At 44.1% G+C, this 20,176-nt stretch overlaps 1 protein-coding gene across 1 annotated transcript in view; it reads left to right on the top strand.

The window, feature by feature from the left end:
* znhit6 (zinc finger HIT-type containing 6) overlaps positions 1-19,426 on the top strand; it is a 66,806-nt gene extending 47,380 nt beyond the window's left edge. Inside the window, exons 9-10 of the mRNA XM_067989821.1 lie at positions 16,348-16,472; positions 19,190-19,426. Of these exons, the coding sequence (XP_067845922.1) occupies positions 16,348-16,472; positions 19,190-19,275 (211 nt within the window). The 3' untranslated portion in view covers positions 19,276-19,426. The remainder of the gene's footprint in view (positions 1-16,347; positions 16,473-19,189) is intronic.
* The last annotated feature ends 750 nt before the right edge of the window (positions 19,427-20,176 follow it).

Raw genomic sequence — 20,176 nt, 5'->3', positions numbered from 1 at the left:
TTGACACATGGTTTGGTCTGGTTCTTTCTAAAACAGTGTGCCACACTGGCCTTTAAGTGGTGCTATGGAGCTATAAAGCTGAACTTCATTCATGGCCATGATATAAACCATTAAGTTGAACTATTAAAATAAGAGGAAATAAAACCTTCCTCCCTTCCTCTGAATTGAAACTATTGTCGTTCTGCCACAGTGGGTTTTAATACTCGGGTGTGAAATGTCCATTAAACAACCAAAATTAAGACCGCACCATACCTCACGTTGGTTAAGAGTAACTCTGCCGTGCAGAACAGCAACCTTTTTTTATACGGCGCCTTCAACGTAGAAACATGTCCCGAGGCGCTTCACCGAGCCGTAAGCAAAAAATGGACGCTGAGCCACAGAAGGAGATATTGGGAAGGGGTGACCGAAAGAGGTGGATTTTAAGGAGGAGAAGAGGGAGGGGTAGGGATTGAGGACGGTAGTCCCAGAATGGGTTCGATCCCAATTTGCTAACTTCGGAGGTGTGACCGTTGAAATTAGTCTTGCTAATTCTGAATTAAGGATGCCTAGGTTGCCACTCCTGCTTGCTGTCCATCGGTTGCTGTTGGGTGGATGTGGAGGCGGGTGTGTTTGGTCAGGTGAGGACCGGTCGGGCTCAGCTGTGTCACCTCACGTATGAGAAATGGCCGCTTGGGACGGGGCCCAGGCACTCTGCTGACAGTACCCCGGTAAGAAGCTGGCTTCCTCGAAAAGGGGGGGGGGAAAAATTGGCAGTAAAAGGAGGAGGGAAGAGAAAAAAACAATCAACTTAGTGCTCTGGCTGCTTCTGTGCCGCATGTGTGTTATGTAAATGTAATGATTTGTGTGAACTTCACAATCTATAATATGCAATTTGTATAAAACCCGAGGGGGCAGACGGGGCCCCGGTTTAACGTCTCATCCGAAAGACGGCACCTCCAACAGTGCAGCATTCCCTCAGTACTGCACTGGGAGTGTCAGCCCAGATTATGTGCTCCAGTCTCTTGGATCAGAAAAAGGGGGAGGGAGCAAATTTTTTTAAATATTTACATACGTATGTCAAGCAGTCGACAGAAGCATTAAAGAAACGAGGGACGTCTGACTGACTACGGCAGTGGGAGGCCTAAGGAAAATGGGAGGGATGGAAAACCTGGGAGTCAGGTTTGAGATTGAAGTACAAGATGCTGGCAAAGTACAGCAGCGCCACCAACTCTGAAAAGAGAGAACAGGTCAACGGGGAGGATGCAGCTCTTTCCCCTCATCCTAAACGACAACCCCTCTCCATTTGAAACCAGCCTTCTCCTCCTCCATCTCTGGTCACAGGCAGACCTGCCCTCGCAACGCCAGTAACCTCTGCTGGAACACTGGAATGTCGGCCATTCAGCCCCTCGAGCCTGTTCCACCATTCAATTAGATCATGGCTGATCTGTATCTTAACTCCATCTACCCGCCTTGGTTCCGTGTCCCTTAATACCCTCGCCTAACAAAAATCGATCAATCTCAGTTTTGAAACTTTCAATTGACCCCCAGCCTCAACAGCTTTTTGGGGGGAGAGAGTTCCAGATTTCCACTACCCTTTGTGTGAAGAAGTGCTTCCTGACATCACCCCTGAAGGGCCCAACTCTAATTTTAAGGTTACGCTCCCCCCCCCCTTGTTCTGGCCTTCCCCACTCTGCCCCCCTCACCAGAGGAAATAGTTTCTCTCCATCTGCCCTATCAACTCCTTTTGATCACCTTAAACACCTCAATTAGATCACGAGGAATGGAGCATAGAACTAAAAGTCTGAAATTACTGAAGTCCGTGTTCAGGCCAGAGGACTGTCGGCTTCCTGAGAGAAAGATGAGCTATTGTAACTGAAGCTTGCGTTGAGCTTCATTGGAACGGCGTAAGAGGCTGAGGACAGAGTCCAGAGTGGGAATGGGAGAGGGAGTTAGAAGCGGAGGGCCGCAGGTAGTTTGGGAGTCGCGCTTGCAGGCAGAACAAAGCTTGACGCAGTCTTCCAAGCACAATCGCTCGTCCATCTCTTGGGCACCCTGCAGCCCTCTGGTTTTGGACGTTAACTTCAGCATCTTCAGATTTTAGCTGCATCCTCCATTTCCTGCACAGCAAGAGTTGCTGGCGGTGTGGGAGTAGGTCTGTCGGTGGGTGCTGGGCGGGGTGGGGTGGGGGTGGATGGAGACAGGTTGGCGTTTGGGAGGGGGTGGGGAGAAACGGGACCCTTTATAACTGGTGGTGGGGGGGACGATGTGGAAGAGTCTCTGTTGACCTGTTCTTTCTCTTTTCAGAGTTGATGGAGCCACTGTACTTAGCTAGGATTTTTCCATTTCAATTTCGAACTCTGTTCCCTCCCCCCAGATTTTCCATCAGTCCCGTTTTCCTCGGATCTTCCACCGCCGCAGCTAATCGCACACCATCCGTTTGTTTCATATCTTTTATTTTTTTTTAGTGCTATTAGTTGACTGAGTTGATCTGTTACATCAAACGACAATAACAACTTGCGTTTCAAACGACAACTTGCGTTGATACAGCGTCCTTTAACGTAGTAAAATGTCCCAAGGAGCTTCGCAGGAGCGTTACACAGACAAAAATTGACACCGAGATATTAGGACAGGCGACCAAAAGCTTGGTCAAAGAAGTAGGTTTTAAGGAACCTGTTAAAGGAGGAGAGAGAGGCGGAGAGGTTCAGGGAGGGAATTCCAGAGCTTAGGGCCGAGTTAGCTGACGCCACCATCATTGCATAGATGCTTCCTCCCTGTGTTTGTTTGGTGTTTTGCCCTCCCCCATTTTCCTGATCCTGTTGATATGCAAAGTCCTTCTCTTATTTTTCAAATCTAATGATTGGTACGAACCAGAAACGTCAACTGTCTTATTCCCTTCATCACGGATGCTGATTGATTGACTTGCTCTGTGTTTCCTGCTCTCCCTTTTTTTTTGCTTCATACAATGTTTCGCTTTTTGTCGCAGCCGATGTCTCGCGTGTTATCGGGGCTATGTAGGCAGAGCTTGGCTTTGCGTGGAATGAGCGCTGTGCCTGACCTGGGAGTGTTAGACTGCTGTTAGCCCTCCCATTAACAAGCACCTTTTTTTGTTTGCACAAATGCCCGTTTCACCTGCTGGTCTCTGACTGGTTAAAAGTGGTGTGACCTTTAGTCATATAATTTGATGTCCCATATTTTTGTGGTTAATGAAATTGCGTTGGACCCTGCACGTTATTCATTTTTATTCGTCTTCTCATTTCATCTGGTAAATGTTAACTTTTTAGACAGCAAAGTGGAGCTGACGGTGAATTGGATATGGTATTGTGCAGTGCAGACCTTACCCATATTATAATAAAACTGTCAAGAGCAACCGGATCAACTGTGCAAAAATGTACAGATTAGTTACTAAAGGGGCAAAATATTACAAGAACTTGATTTTTGTTCCTCGTTTATGGATAAGGCCCCTGCAGTTCCAGAGCTCGCTGTGGAATTTGTAGCAGAAACGAACTCCTAACTTGCTGTGTCCCGTGCATTCTTCAGGAAAAAGGTATTTTCTCTCAATTTGAGGGATCATTGTGTGTTTCCAGTTCTGACTTTAGTTGCACGTGTAGAGATTAAAACCTGCACAGTGATTGGAAGCCTATTAGCACATCAGCATCCTCAATCTACCTGTTTGCCCACATGAGCGAAAAACTTTCATAGAATCATATGAACTCACAGCTCAGACAGAGGCAGTTCGGCCCATCGTGCCTGTGCCGGCTCTTTGAAAGAGCTATCCGATTCGTCCCACTCCCCCCCCCTGCTCTTTCTCCATAGTCCTGCAATTTTCCCCCCTTCAAGTATTTATCCAATTCCCTTTTGAAAGTTACTATTGAATCTGCTTCCACCACCCTTTCAGGCAGTGCATTCCAGATCGTAACCCACTTTTAAAAAAAAAATTATCTTCATCTCACCTCTGGCTCTTTTGCCAATTACCTTAAATCTGTGTCCTCTGGTTACCGACCCTCCCGCCACTGGAAACAGTTTCCCCTTATTTACTCTATCAAAACCCTTCATGATTTTGAACACCTCTATTAAATCTCCCCTGAACCTTCTCTGCTCTAAGGAGAACAATCCCAGTTTCTCCAGTCTCTCAAAGGTAACTGAAGTAGATTAGTAAATTAACTTACTCAGCTTTGACATCAATTAAAAAACGATCTGGTTGCTTTTCAACATTCACAATATATTTTTTAAAATACATTAATAATTAGGATTTTTTTATGTTGTTTGCAAATGATAATTGAACAAAATAAACATTATTAAATTCATGTAATAAAATATAGCTTTCTGCAATAGAATAGATTTTGCAATAAAATGTTTTGGGTGGAGGATCATTGGTCCACCTTGCCTATCCTCCCAAACCTCCCATCAAATTCTTTACCATGATTCTAGATATAATCACCCTCTATCCCCTTTCCTAGTGGAAATGCATAGTATTTTTTCTAAACCTGCCACGGTTTTCTCTTCCATCATCCCAACTATCAATCTGTTCCATAATTTTATCACCCTCCTGCTTATTAGAAGTTGCCTAAATTTTTTATTTCCCTTTTGAAACCGTCAACTTTAAACTGTGTCCAACAGAAGAACCTTACTGGATCCAAATTCTCCGTACCTGTCAAAATCTTGATGACGTCAATCGAGTCTCCTCCTCCTCCCTCATATCTCATCCCTCTAAGTTCGGGACCCAGGCTTGTAACATATCTCTGGACCCCCTCCAATATTTCGACATCTTTCCTGGAGACCAAAGCTGAACACCGTACTAAAGATGCAGTCACACCACCCGCCTCCCCCACCGACTACACATCCCAACATTTTATAGACTTTCTTGGCTGCTGGCAAACACTGAACCAATGGTTTTAATGATCTATCCACCACCAAAACCTCCGGATCTTTCTAGCTCTGTTATCTCAAGCGACAAATCATGTAATGCGTACTCTACATTCTTGCTGCTTCTACCTAATCAACATTGAATTCTCTTATCTATCTCCTCTGCCTATTGACCTACCCCGTCCTGGGCCCTTTTGAATTATTGTGATTCGGTTTGTATCGCAAGGCGCACCCCCCACCCCTGCATTTGGGGTCATCCGTGCACACACACACCTGGGATAATATTCCGTCCTCTGTCATTTATCAAAATTACGAACGACCGCAGTCCAACACTGACCCCTATGGCACTCCACTGGCAACCGGTTTCCATCGACACTGTCTACTTTTCAGCCTTGTATTAATCCAGCCTAATACTTGTAACAATACAGATATATTTTTACATTACTGTTGTACAGAACAGCATTGGCACATTTCGATTATTAAATGAATAAGCTAGGTGGATAATATGGAGCTAAAGGGGTTGTCAGGTTTAACAACTCAGGCTTTTGATCACAGCAGTGGGGAGTGTAAGAGAGGAGATTGCTACAACATAAACGGCAAATAGGTCCCTTTTCCTATAGAGCATAACCTCAAAGGGTTGTGTAACAAAAACTCAGGAGAAACAACAATGGGGGAATAACAGTATGATATGACAAGACCTGAGGCCCCTCATCCCGGTCTAGCAATCTGTTCGAAGAGCTGCGGGTCATACAACACCCAGTAGCTTTTGAATCCAGCAGGACCAAGGCCATAAAAGGAAATGGTATAAAAAGGGACGCAATGTTTCACTCAGTAGGAATTTTTCCCGACCTTCAAGACCAGGTAATGTGAATAGGCTTAGACGAGCGATTCTCGCGATTTCCCCCTGGACGTTCCATGCACAGGTGGTTTTAGATGTGGGGCTAAATGTGTACCAAGCTGTATGGAAAGTTTAAGATAAATGTTTTGAAGCATATTACTGTCTCTAGCTTTACAAACCCGTTAAAAAGATAAGGAATTATCCCAACGCTCCTTGCTGACTATCCCAAGAGTGTGTTCCAATGGAGTCTTGTTCTTGCAAACTAATGTTGAGAATATAGACACATGACCTGGGACGTTTTACTACATTAAAGGCGCTATATGAATGCAGAAGTTGTTGTTGTGTCTTTGGGCTTTCACTCCTTCCCCATGAGGAAGAGCCTGGCCATCTATTCATAAACTCTTCCTGCTGACACATTCTCTGAGGGACTGTTGCCAGGAGGCCTCATTCTACCGCTACGGGTTTATACAAGGTGCCACTTCTGGTCGATTTTCTGTCCGATACGTCTCAATTGGAATTTCTAGAAGGAAAAAGGTGACAGTCCACGTAGTTCACCTTCCACCGTCCTGATAGTCACATGATATAACATCAACAACACCTTGCATTTATATAGCGCATTTAAGGTAGCGAAACATCCCAAGTTGCTTCACAGGAGCGTTATCAAACAAAATTTGACGCTGAGTTACATAAGGAGATATTAAGACAGGTGACCAAAAACTTGGTCAAAGAGGTAGGTTTTAAGGAGCGTCTTAAAGGAGGAGAGAGAGAGGCGGAGAGGTTTCAGGGAGGGAATTCCAGAGCTTAGGACCTAGGCAGCTGAAGGCGCGGCCGCCAGTGGTGGAGCGATGAAAATCAGGGATGCGCAAGAGGCCAGAATTGGAGGAGCGCAGAGGTCTCGGAGGGTTGTTGGGCTGGAGGAGGTTACAGGGATAGGGAGGGGTGAGGCCATGGAGGGATTTGAAAACAAGGATGAGAATTTTAAAATCAATAATTGCTACAATGCCGGAGTTGTTGATTAATCATGGCTATCAATTAGTGTGCAACAGACCCAGACAAGAGGCGAGGAAAACCCCAGTGATGGAAAGCTTTGGGATCCATAGGTCCAGAGTCACCTGTTCCTCCCAAGCATGCTACACATGTCTAGTCAAATGTAAGATCTTTTTAGGAGATTTATTGAATCTACTGCTGGTTCTGTTAAGATCAAGGAAAATGTTTAATGCTGTAGGTGAGATCTTGCGATTATGCTCTCCTATTTCTTCCACCTTCTCTCTGCTTGAGAATATGGACACATGACCTGGGATGATTTACTACGTTAAAGGCGCTATATAAATGCAAGTTGTTGTTGTTGTTGTTGTTGTTGTGTCTTTGGGCTTTCACTCCTCCCCATGAGGAAGAGCCTGGCCATCTATTCATAAACTCTTCCTGCTGACACATTCTCTGAGGAACTGTTGCCAGGAGGCCTCATTCTACCGCTACGGGTTTTTCAAGTTGCCACTTCAGGTCGATTTTCTGTCAGATACATCTCTTATAGAATCCAAATTTTGTATTATGAAGGTTATGGGGAGATTCGTGAATGTTTTTTGACAGAGTAAATAAGGAGAAACTGTTTCCAGTGGCAGAAGGGTCGATAACCAGAGGACACAGATTTAAGGTGATCGGCAAAAGAACCAGAGGCGACATGAGGAAACATTTTTTTTACGCAGCAGGTTGTTATGATCTGGAATGCACTGCCTGAAAGGGCGATGGAAGCAGATTCAGTAGAAACTTTCAAAAGGGAATTGCATAAATACTCGAGGGGAAAAATTTACAGGGCTATGGGGAAAGAGCAGGGGATTGGGACTAATTGGATAGCTGTACCAAAGAGCCAGCACAGGCACGATGGGCCAAATGGCCTCCTCCTGTGCTGTATCATTCTCGGATTCTACGGTTGGTGTAATCTTTTAGTACCTTTTTTTTGTGTTTAAAAATTGTTCACAAGAAAATTTGAGGGTTTGGAAAATTTGTGTAGCATAAGTATATATTAAAAAAAAGTTGAATCATTTGCCATAGAGATTGCAACATGGAAACGGGCGTTCTGCCCATCCATCCCGTGTTGGTGTTTACCCTCACACGGGCAATAATCCCATGTGACCGTCCTTTTCCCATATCCCTTTTATCCCCCCTTTCCTCCAACCATCCATCTAACCCATTCGTAAATGTTGACATGGCCTCTGCTTCATTCACTAACTCCAGTACTGCATTTTCACAGCCTCGCAAACCTCGTATATTTTTTTTTTTTAAAGTTTCTCCTGCTCTCAGTCCTATTTCTCTTACATTTAATCTTAAATTAGAGTCCTCCTCATTTGTTGTTCTCAATTATTAAGTCGCTTTCATTTATTTTAATTGCAAACAAGAGCAGGTCAGAGGCTGGGTATTCTGCGGCGAGTGACTCACCCCCTGACTCCCCAAAGCCTTTCCACCATCTACAAGGCACAAGTCAGGAGTGTGATGGAATACTCTCCACTTGCCTGGATGAGTGCAGCTCCAACAACACTCAAGAAGCTCGACACCATCCAGGACAAAGCAGCCCGCTTGATTGGCACCCCATCCACCACCCTAAACATTCACTCCCTTTTCCACTGGCGCACTGTGGCTGCAGTGTGTACCATCCACAGGATGCACTGCAGCAACTCGCCAATGCTTCTTCGACAGCACCTCCCAAACCTGCGACCTCTATCACATAGAAGGACAAATGTAAGGAATCTTACAACACCAGGTTATAGTCCCAACAATTTTATTTTAAAATCACAAGCTTTCGGAGATTATCTCCTTCGTCAGGTGAGTAGTGAAAGGAGTAGAAGGACAAGGGCAGCAGGCACATGGGAACAACACCACCTGTACGTTCCCCTCCAAGTCACACACCATCCCGACTTGGAAATATATCGTCGTTCCTTCATCGTCGCTGGGTCAAAATCCTGGAACTCCCTTCCTAACAGCACTGTGGGAGAACCTTCACCACACGGACTGCAGCGGTTCAAGAAGGCGGCTCACCACCACCTTCTCAAGGGCAATTAGGGATGGGCAATAAATGCCGGCCTCGCCAGCGACGCCCACATCCCATGAACGAATATAAAAAAAACAATACCTCTTGAACATTGCAATGAACAAAACTGAAACCTAATGTTAGAAGTTTAACAGTAGAATGAATTTCCTCTGAATTTTGTACCTGGAATTTTTTAAAGAGCATTCCTTTTAGCAGGAGTACTGTACCACAGGGAATTGAGGGCTAACACTAGGCTGGTGCTATTTCTTAATGGCTATTCCTAGATTGCAGGCTGCGGTTTGAATTGTGCTACCAATCTGAGACCGGTAACTACAGAACCTATTCGCTACCAGCAAAACCTGATTTATACTACCTAGCTGCAATTGCAATCTTGGGACCAAAAGAGGGCTCCACCAAGTCACAGAGCTTAGCTCCCCAGCCTGTAAATCTTGAATGTGCCAAAACGTCTGCTTTTTTAATTACTGAATAAATTTATAAAGTGTCTTAATAGACCTAGTGACCTCACTTAACACTTTTCAAGCTCTGCTTGATACTTCACTGGAGTGACTACTAAGGCTGCCAACCCTCCAGGATTGTCCTGGAGTCTCGTAGGAATTAAGGAGCAATCTCCTGAACACTGCTACGAGTAATCTGGGAGAAAAATCAAAGGCGCTTCGGGGAAAAAAATGACGGTTATATTTTTTTTTCATTTTTCTTTCGGTTATTAGTTATAAAAATATTGGAGATTCACCAGAATGTTACCAGGGCTCCAAGGGTTAAATTATGAGGAGAGATTACATAAACCAGGCTTGTATTCCCTGGAATATAGAAGGTGGAGGGTAATTTGATTGAAGTTTTTAGGATTTTGAAAGGAATTGATAGGGTAGATAGAGAGAAACGTTTTCCCCTGGTGGGGGAACCTAGGACAAGGGGACATAACCTTAAAATCAAAGCCAGGCCATGTAAGAGAGAAGTTAAAAAAACTTCTTCACGCAAAAATGTGGAATTCTCCCCCACAAAAAGCAGTAGAGGCAAGCTCAATTAATAATTTTAAATCTGAGATCGATAGATTTTTGCTAGCCAAGGGCATTAAGGTAGATGGTGTTGGGATAACAGATCAGCCATGATCTCGTTGAATGGCGGAACAGGCTCGAGGGGCTGAATGGCCTACTCCTGTTCCTGGGGTGGGGGGCTGCTTGACTGGGCAGGGCGGTTAGAGGCAGGAGGTCATGTGACGAAACCTCCAGGAATACGTTCAACCAGAGTTGGCGACCCTAGTGGATCCCCTGTGGTGTGAGGTGGCCTGCCAAGGGACTGTCGCACCGCTGTGCTCCGAGGTCAGGTCAGATCAGATCAGGGCCTGCCTTCCCAGTTGTACTGTCACTTCTGCACTGCTGCAAAGCAGAAACGGCTTTGTAGCATTACAAACTTAACGGTACCCGTGAGATCACTCACGTGACACTACCGCTGTCCCTTGCAGAGATCATGCCACAACAGTCGCTATCTACAGAATAAACCTCAAATGACGAGGAGAATGAGGCAGAAGTCTTTTAAAGCAGCGTGCGTTTTTGTTCATCCCCCCTCTCTTGCCTTCCTTCCTCCTGGTATTCTTCTGTCCGAGCTCCTTCCATGTTTATTTTGCTTCGCTATTTCCCCTCCGTTTGCTCCGCTGCTACTTAACTGCCTCGCCTAATTTTTTTTTTCCCTCTGTGAACCACCGTTGCCCGCATCCTGTGTTCCAAAATTTGCACTGTTCAGAAGACGAGGCATCTGCAGATTGCAAAAGAAGTGGAATCCGACGTTTTGTGGAACTCGCCAGATGTAACAACACACTTGTGACTTTGCCCGGCCGTGCGGTCGTGTGCCCGCTTGTTTTCTTTTGTCTGGAATTTGTTCTCTGCCGCTTTTCTCCACCTCCCTCCTCTCCGGTCGGTGTTGACTCCCCGGGAGGGTAGCTGTTAGGAGCGCCCGTCGCCCTCCAGATGCCTCACCCACTCGGTCATTGTTCATGTGCAAGCCTTTCGAAGGTGAGTGCTCCCCTGACTCTGACTGACTGACTGACTGGGGCTGTCACTGCTGAGCCTTATCCTGTCGTTAAGGATAAACTTGCAGAATCGTAAGGAGAATTCAGGATCCCTTTGCTTTCAAAGTATTGTGTTACACCAGGATCGGTGTGTGTGTCCTCTTTTTCCGCCCGCACCCCCCAATACTCCGATAATGACACTTCTCAGTCCTCATTCGATTCTTTCACTTTGTGGTATTTTTCCCCGACCCACCAATGCTGTCCTCTAACGCAGCCTTCTTTCAATCAAAATGTTTAGTTGCAAAACTATAAACGGTTGAAATAATTGATCACAAAGCGCTAACTGCTCTGAAAATAGATGACTGATTCTGTTTCAAGGGATTACAGGTCGTATTTGGTGTACGTAAAGTTGGTTTCCATGGCGAGTTGTTTCTTTTTCCAAACACTACTTTGTATGATTTATTAAAAATGTCTTGGGGGCTTATAGTTATGCGTGTTTTTTGAAGAGTAAGGCACACCTGTTAACACTCCAAAAGGTTCTTGAGGCCCTTCTCGCATTTTGGGCCACAGCCAGAAGTTGGAAATTTCAGATTGATGGTCCAAACTCCTCCATACGGGTGAGTCCAGCTACACTCCCTGTGTTATGGAGACTGCGTAGGGCTGTGTGAGACCACACAGTTAATACACGCTTGGTGGAGCTTTCCTCACCTTTATCAGAATCTCTAACACCAGAAGCCTCTTTTTTTAAAAAATTTATCTGGGCACATTAGGGACCGGTCCTCAACGTAGAATTACACAGAATGTACAGCACAGAAACAGGCCATTCGGCCCAACTGGTCTAGGCCGGCGTTTACGCTCCACGCGAGCCTCCTCCCACCCTACTTCATCTAACCCTATCGGCATATCCTTCTGTTGTTTTCTCCCTCGTGCGATTATCTAGTTTACCCTCAAATGCATCTATTCTATTTGCCTCAACTACTCCTCGCGGTAGTGAGTTCCACATTCTAACCACTCTCTGGGTAAAGTAGCTTCTCCTGAATTCCCTATTGGATTTATTAGTGACTATCTTATATTTATGGCCCCTAGTTTTGGTCTCCCCCACAAGTGGAAACATCTTCTCGTTGTCTATCCTATCAAACCCTTTCATAATCTTAAAGACCTTATTATGTCACCCCCTCAGCCTTGTCTTTTCTAGAGAAAAGAGCCCCAGCCTGTTCAATCTTTCCTGATAGGTAGAACCTCCTCAGTACTGGTATCAATGCACCTTCTCCAATGCCTCTCTATCCTTTTTTATAATATGAAGACCAGATCTGTGCTCACTACTCTTAAGTGTGGGTCTAACCAAGGTTCTATACAAGTTTAACGTAACTTCTCTGCTTTTCAATTCCATCCCTCTAGAAATGAATGCTCGTGCTTGGTTTGCTTTTTTTTTTGGTGGCCATGATAAACTGTGACACTACTTTGAATAATTTGTGTATCTGTACCCCCAGATCCCTCTGCTCCTCTACCCCATTTAGACTCTTATTTTCCAAGGAGTATGTGGCCTCCTTATTCTTCCTACCAAAATATATCACTTCACACTTGTCTATATTGAAATTCATTTGTCAATTACACGGCCATTCTGCAGGTTTATTAATGCCCTCTTGTATTTTGTCGCAGTCCTCCTCAGTATTAACCATACCCACCGCCCCCCCCCAATTTGGTGTCGTCGGCAAATTTTGAAATTGTACTTCCGATTCCCGAGACCATGTCGTTTATGGTAAATGGTGAACATCAATGGTCCCAGCACTTACCTTTTCGGAACACCACTTCCCACCTTTTGCCACTCTGAGTAACTACCCTTGACCCCTACTTTGATTTCTGTGCTGTAGCCAGCTTGCTATCCATTCTCCAGAGGGGTCCACTCTCCTGTCCCCCGTCCCGCATGGTGAAACCCCCATTATCCGCACACTGATTATCCTGCACGTAATGTTGCTTCTTTCCACGGCCTTCATTCTACACAAGACCCCAATCTGGGAATTCTCGAACCACCAGGAACCTCCCCTCCATTTGTTTTTGCATGGTGGAAATTTAACTGTACAATATGTGTAAGTCCGTTAAAATCGCACAATTAACTTTTTTTTTCTACTATTTGTTCAAAATAACGGGAGGGGTGGGAACAAGGTACAGATCAGGGTTCGCTTGGTATGGCATCTGACGAGCCAGAATATTCAGCTGGAGGCAAAATGTTTATATCTGCTCAGTATCCAACTGTTGCAGTGCAGTAAAACATTATTGCAAACCTTAGTGTGAGGTCCAGTTCTTCGTCTGTGGCCCCATTTATCGAAGACTGAATGACGTCTTGTTTTAACGGGCACTTCTGCCAGCACCCGGGTCCAAAATTTTGTCGCGATGGGATGAGTTTCCTAATAATAAAAGAAAAGAATTTGCATTTTTATAGCCCCTTTCACGTCCTAAAGCGTTTTACAGCCAATGAAGTACTTTTGAAGTGTGATCACTGTTGTAATGTAGGGAAATGCGGCAGCCAATTTGCGCACAGCAAACTCCCACAAATAACAATGTGACAATGAACCACCTGTTTTAGTTGTTGGTTATGGGATAAATATTGGCCAGGACACTGGAAATAAAAGGAGGGGAGGGGGGAGGAATTTCAATTGCCAGAAATCTGAAATTCACAGCGTGTCAGTCAGCATCTTGAAAGGAAAGACAGGTTAACCTGTTGATCCTTTCTCCATATCACTTCGGATGCTAATGGACTGTGTATTTCCAGGATGTTCTGTATTTATTTCCAATTTGAGTTCTCTGCCACTAGAACCTGTAAACCTGTAAACAAGCTGTCTTTTAAAAAAAAAGCCGCAGCAAATCTCAAGTGGCAAAGGATTGATTTATGTCTTGATGCTCTAGTGGTCCATTGACGTTTTATCAAGTCAGATATCTCTTGGCAAGTCAGGGACCTGAATTAAAATAAGATCCCAGACCTTGGACCAATGGGATTTTTTTTTTAATCCTTGTCCTAAGGCTTGGTGTAATCATCAAAAATAAAACGGGAATTTGAAAGCAGAAGTTACGCAGAACGTTCAGTACAGAAACAGGCCCAACGGGTCTGTGCAGGTGTTTAAACTCCACACGAGCCTCCTCCCGCCCCTCTTCATCTAACCCCATCAGCACATCCTTCTATTCCTTTCTCCCTCATGTGTTTATCTAGCTTCCCCTTAAATGCATCTACACTATTCGCCTCAGCCACTCCTTGTAGTAGCAAGATCTACATTCTCCCTCGGTAAAGAAGTTTCTCCTGAATTCCCCAGTGGATTTGTTAGTGACTGTCTTATATTTATGGCCCCTGGTTCTGTTCCCTCCCGCAGGTTGTACATGAAATAGGAATACCAGGCCCTTGAGTTCAGCTCAAGGATTAGACGTCACTAAATTTTGCAGCAGCTTCCGTTAATATAATAAAACTATTGGAAACCACCAACAAAAAAGAAACAGGAATACCACTGAAATATGTGTTTTGTGTATGAATTTGGGAGTCTCATTTGTCAGAGTTAATATGGGTCATAAGCCTTGGAATCCTCACTGGATGTTTACTATTACCAGATCTCTTTAATTGACTCTGTGATTTTTTTTTTCCAGAAGTTATTCATCTGTGCATTTTTGTTCCATGAGAAAAGTGACTTCATGTTTGTATTTCCATTGTTAAAGTGACCTCATGTATTGGTATTAGTCATCCCTTTAAGAGAATGGTATTTGTCTAGATCACAGCTTGCAATTATCAGGATAAGAATATTCATAGCAGATGTTTGCTGCGCAACAGACTCCCAAACAGATTAGTGGCAACAGTACAAAAAGCGCGTTCTACTTTTTCGGGCTGAAGAGAGATAACTTTTGTTTTCTCTGCGCAGCCTTTGAGTGCATTTAGTAACGTTCCACAATTAGACTTTGGAATGCATAATTCAAGTCAGTAAATGTCGGGCAGATTTTCGTTCTAATCCGCATTCCCATCCTCCAGATTGTGCGGCATTCTGTGTAGTAGGCTTAAGAAAACTCATCCTGCTGAGGCATGCAAGTAACCCCAGTTCTTGAAATTGGGAGTATTTGGATTGGAAGTCAAGCATTCAAAATACTTAAGTTGTCATGTTGCTAAAGCTTTATTTAATAATAAGCAATCACTGTTTAGTCAAATTATAGTCAGTTGCCTGCGGTGTTGCTCAATTGATGAAATTGTTTTTTTAATACAACATATGCAGAGGCCTCAGAGCCGCCTACTGGCCAGAGCCTGCAACTACATTGTGACAGTTGACATAACAAAATTGAATGGGAAATGTTGACTTAGCAATTTATAGTTGTAAATGTCAACAGTAAAGCATGACCGTAAATCGTGGCAACAGGAAGTAAAATTTATGGACAGGAATGCATACCTTACCTTAGCTGTCAGCCGTGGCTCAGTGGGTAGCACTCTCGTCTGGGTCAGAAGGCCCTGGGTTCAAGCCCCATTTCGGAAACCTGGGTACACAATCTTGGCTGACAATTCAGTGCAGTGCTACTGGAGCGCTGTCCTGTCAGAGGTGCCATCTTTTGGATGTAAAAGATCCTCTGGCACATGGGGGTACGATAGTGTAGTGGTTATGTTACTGGACTAGTAATCCAAAGGCTGGGACTAATAATCCCGCGATCTCGATTTCAAATCCCACCAAGCTGGCTTGAGAATTTGAACACAGTTTTTTTTTAAATCTGGAAATAAAAACAACATGCCCATGAAGCTGGCGAATTGTTACAAAAACCCAACTGGTTCATTAATGTCCTTTAGGGAAGGAAACTTGCCCTCCTTACCCAGTCTAGCCTTTATGTGACTCCAGCCCCATACCTGAAGTGACCTAACAAGCCACTCAGTCAGGGCTACTCGGGATGGGCAATAAATGCCAGCCTTGCCAGCGACGCCCACCTCCCAAGAATTTTTCGGGGGGGGGAATATATTTGAATAAGAGCAGGGGAGTTCTCTCTGGTGTCCTGGCCAATATCCATCTCTCAACCACCAACAGGTTATCTGGTCATTTATCACATTGCTGTTTACGAGACCATGCCGTGTGCAAATCGGTTGCCACGGTGACTTTAAAAGGACTTCGCTGGCTGTGTTTTGGCACGTCCTGCAGTGACGGACGGTGCTTATAAATGCAAATTAGCTCTTCCTTCTTAAGATTTTTTTTTAATAATGATTCACCAGGCCGCTGCCAGGGACGGGAAACCGCAGTTATGAGAAGAGATGTGAGATACTGTAACCGCTTCCACCAGAGCAGGCCAGGCTAAGAGGAGATTTAATCGAGGCTTTTTAAAATTATGAAGGGTTTTGTGAGTGAACAGGGAAAGACTCTTTCCTCTGGTTGGGCACTCAGTGCGGTGGGATCATCAATTTAAAATCCTCATTTGGGTTTTGAATTGCTCTGGCAAAGAGCCAGCACAGGCACGATGGAGCGAATGGCTTTCTGTACTTATTGATATAGATGAGTGAATGCATTTCACTGTCAAAAAAAAAAAATGCCTTCAGCTGCAAAAGGGAGTATATTTTTCAAAAATCACAATTGACTTCACAGTTTTAGAATTAAAATGGCTGTAAACTTTTTTTTTAAGGTATTACAAGATGGATTCCAGTAAAAGTCTTGCAGAAAATCTGAGGCACAAAACAGTTATTGAATATCCTACGTTACACGTAGTATTGAAGGTGCATTCGCCAGGATACAGGTTACTCGGCGATGGTAAGTCATCTCAATTTTAAAAAACTCCTCATAAACATAGTATTGTATGAAACTGGAAGAATTGTGCTTTATGAAGTGTATTCTAAGCTTCAAGCATTGTCTGGCCCATCTTTACATCTTTCTCAGGACATTCCAAAGTGCCAGTAAATTACTTTTTGAAGCATGGTCACTATTTTGCACGCAATCACTTTACCCACAACGAAGTCTCACAAAACGAGATGAATGACCATTTTAATCTCTTTTGGTGCTGACAGTTCCGGGATGAATGTTCTCAGACACCAAGAGAACTCCCTGCCATGGGATCTGGGATCTTCCGCATTACTTGGTTATGTACTTGAAGTGCCGTAACCCACAAGGTTACAGACCAAGAGCTGGAAAATGGGATTAGGCGGGGACAGCTCGTTTTTGGCCAGCACAGACACGATGGGCCGAATGGCCTCCTTCTGAGCCGTAAATTTCTATGATCCTATGATCTACCTGAACAGGCAGGCGTTGCCTTTGTTTTACATCTCATCTGAAAGACTGCACCTCCAACAATGCCGCACTTTTCTCAGTACAACAACAACTTGCATTTATATAGCGTAGTAAAACGTCCCAAGACGATGTAGGGAGGGGCGAGGCCATGGAGGGATTTGAACACAAGGATGAGAATTTTAAAATCGAGGCCTTGCCGGACCGGGAGCCAGTGACGGTCAGCGAGCACAGGGGTGGTGGGTGAACAGGACTTGGTGCGAGTTAGGATACGGGCAGCAGAGTTTTTGGATGAGCTCAAGTTTACAGAGGGTGAAAGGTGGGAGACCGGCCAGGAGAACATTGGAGTAGTGGAGGCGAGAGATTACAAAGGCACGGATGAGAGTTTCAGCAGTAGTACTGCACTGAATTGTCAGTCTAGGATTACGTGCTCGGGTTTTGAAGCCACATCTTTCTGACTTAGTGGCGAGAGTGCTGATACTGGACTTATGCTGTAAACTATATGTATAGTCTTACTATGAGCCTTCAGGCAGTATAAGTGTCACGTCATTGATGATTGTTCGAATAAGAAATAATTACAGACCTCTAGTGCCAATTGATGTAAAGTTGCCCTGGATAGTGCTTGAAGTTTGATTTAGTGGTACTCCATCTGAGAATGAATAGAAGGGATTTAAATTCCATGAGGTAAGATGTTTTGTCACCATCTCTTTTTAAATGAACAATTTCCTCACCTTTTTGGGTGAATTAATGCGCCCATCAAAGTGTGGGATATCTGTGTTGGGAAGGATCACTAAAGCCGTCATCTTTCTTGTCGGTTTCAAAACCCGGGATTTCTCAGCTTTTGTCGGGTTCTATTTTTAACGTCAAAAGCCAGGAGAAAGTCCGGTAGTGGGAGGAAATGGGGCAAATACATCAATACACCTGAAAATAACGTTCACGGTTGCACCCATGAAATAACGCTGGCTGATACACCATAAAATAATACCATAACACCAGAAAATAAACTCTCACTGATACATTAGAAAGTAACACTCACTGATGCCTTGGACACACACACCCGTAAGATAATATTTAGATCACTCTGATGTCTGAACTCACTTCAAGACAATTCTGTGTTGAATTTGGAGCTGGAAATTAGGTGGCAAGATGCACATACGTTGCATTTGTGACAACTTTGTTCATGGTGGGTGCCACGTGCGCAGCAGGCAGTGTGAGTGAGGACATTGTGGATGCAATGGATGCATATCTCGGGAAAAGATTTTCACTGCAAAGACTGGGAGAAGTAGGGTTTTTTTTTAAATTCTAAAATTGAGAGTGAATCAGTTTTTATCGACTCATTAACTCCAAAAGAATCTGAGTATTTATGGCGAAAATCGGTACAAAACGACTTAAACGATCCCTAGAAATATGCTCCCGTTTTGAGCATCCAGTGTCAGCATCAAGTACAGCACTGTTCCTCGCGGAGCAAAGCTTCCTATATTCTGCCCCAGCCTTAAACTGCACTGGTATGAAATTTACTGCCTCTCTGAATCAAATTCAGGACAGTTTTATACCGTGAGCGCGTGCACATGAGGAACTGTGTTGAGTCTTATTTTTGCGTAGAATCGTTTTATTACAGCTAACTGGATGAAAGTCTTCTATAACCTATCAGTCTGGGTTGGATTCAAACCCGGGTCCCAGAGGTGGAAGGCCATTATGTTAAACCACTTTGGTGAATTCTTTGTGCTCGTTGAGGCGAGGGGAGGTTCATGCAAAAGCGCTGAAAATTATTTCAGTCGTTTTTATCCCTCTTGTTTCAGCATCGCACACGCATTCCCTCCCAGGCTAGACCAGAAAGCAAAGCTTTCTTTTTTTTTTCCTGTTGTGCCTCATCAATGTTCTGTAACATAAACCTCTAAAGTGCAGCTAGTGTGAGTTTCCCATTTCCTGCATCCTATGGGTGAGACTGACCCTCTTTATGAGCTGTTTCACATTATGAATTTTGTGCTGAGAAGGTACTGGATTGATGCTGGCCAAATTCACTTCACTTGAGACCTGTACTTTTATCCATCAGTTCCAAACTGAAACTCAAATTTTCAGCCTCCGGGATGAGGATTGTGCTTGAACCCAAATGGCGCCCAGTACCAACTGGGTTTAATGTCGTCTGTCATCACGTGTAAGGCTTAGTCTTGAGTAGGTCGATTTTCTTTTTTTGTCGTTGTTGTTTACACTGTAATATGTTTTTTCCCCCCCCCCACCCCGCCAAGAGAGCTCCAGTGAAGATTCTCAGACCAGCACCGACTCCTCATCGGAGAGTGAAGAGGAAGAAGGGGAAATCAGGGATGATTCTTAAGCACATCTAAATATCTGTACACTGCAATCAAGGAACATTTCCTTGATCGAATAGACAGTTGTGTGGGAGCAGTGGTTATGCACTGTGTACTCTTTTCCATTGCATGGTATTTTAGAGAAGTGTCACGTTTTTAAAAGATCTCTTCCATAAATTTGCGATGTAATTGTGTGTTTTTTTTCATCGTGTGTCCCCCCGCCCCCCCGAAGTATATATTTCTCATCACCTCTCAGTGAATAGAAAATTAGAAAATAGGAGCAGGGGTAGGCCATTCGGCCCTTCGAGCCTGCTTCACCATTCAGTATGATCATGGCTGATCCTCTATCTCAATACCATATTCCCGCACTCTCCCCATATCCCTTGATGCCTCTTGTGTCTAGAAATCTATCCAGCTCCTTCTTAAATATATTCAGTAGCAGACTGATACTTTGTTTTCCTTCACGTTTTTTTTGGGGGGGTGGGGAGATAACAAATGAGGAGGATTGAAACTGTAAAAACCCATCAGATATTAGGCAGTGTGTAGGAGGCCCCCTTGTCTGTTGGTTTTTAAAGTAAGGATGACTTTAGTAACGTTGTCTGAAAGTAGTGTTGGTAAGCCCGTATATTGATGAGGTCATTGTTTGTATCAGGGGCTTCCCTTTGATTGCTTCATAAGAGAACGACCATTATGAATTATCTCCAAAGAACGGCTTTGGTACATAATACGCCAGAATGTGCTAACTTTAAACCAAGCAGCTATTTCTCTATCCAACTTGCTACAAAAAAAAAACTTGCACACTAAAATGCCTACTTAACAATCGCACTACCGCCAGTGAAATGAATGTGCTGAAGCAGACCCAAGTTAAATCAACAAAAACATCATTAGTAACAAGAGTCCAACAGTAACGCCCCCACATCATGGCCA

Source organism: Heptranchias perlo, chromosome 9, assembly GCF_035084215.1.
Source record: "Heptranchias perlo isolate sHepPer1 chromosome 9, sHepPer1.hap1, whole genome shotgun sequence".
Taxonomy (NCBI): domain Eukaryota; kingdom Metazoa; phylum Chordata; class Chondrichthyes; order Hexanchiformes; family Hexanchidae; genus Heptranchias; species Heptranchias perlo.
Note: the sequence above shows the minus strand (reverse complement) of the source record. Positions and strands in the feature narration are given on the sequence as shown.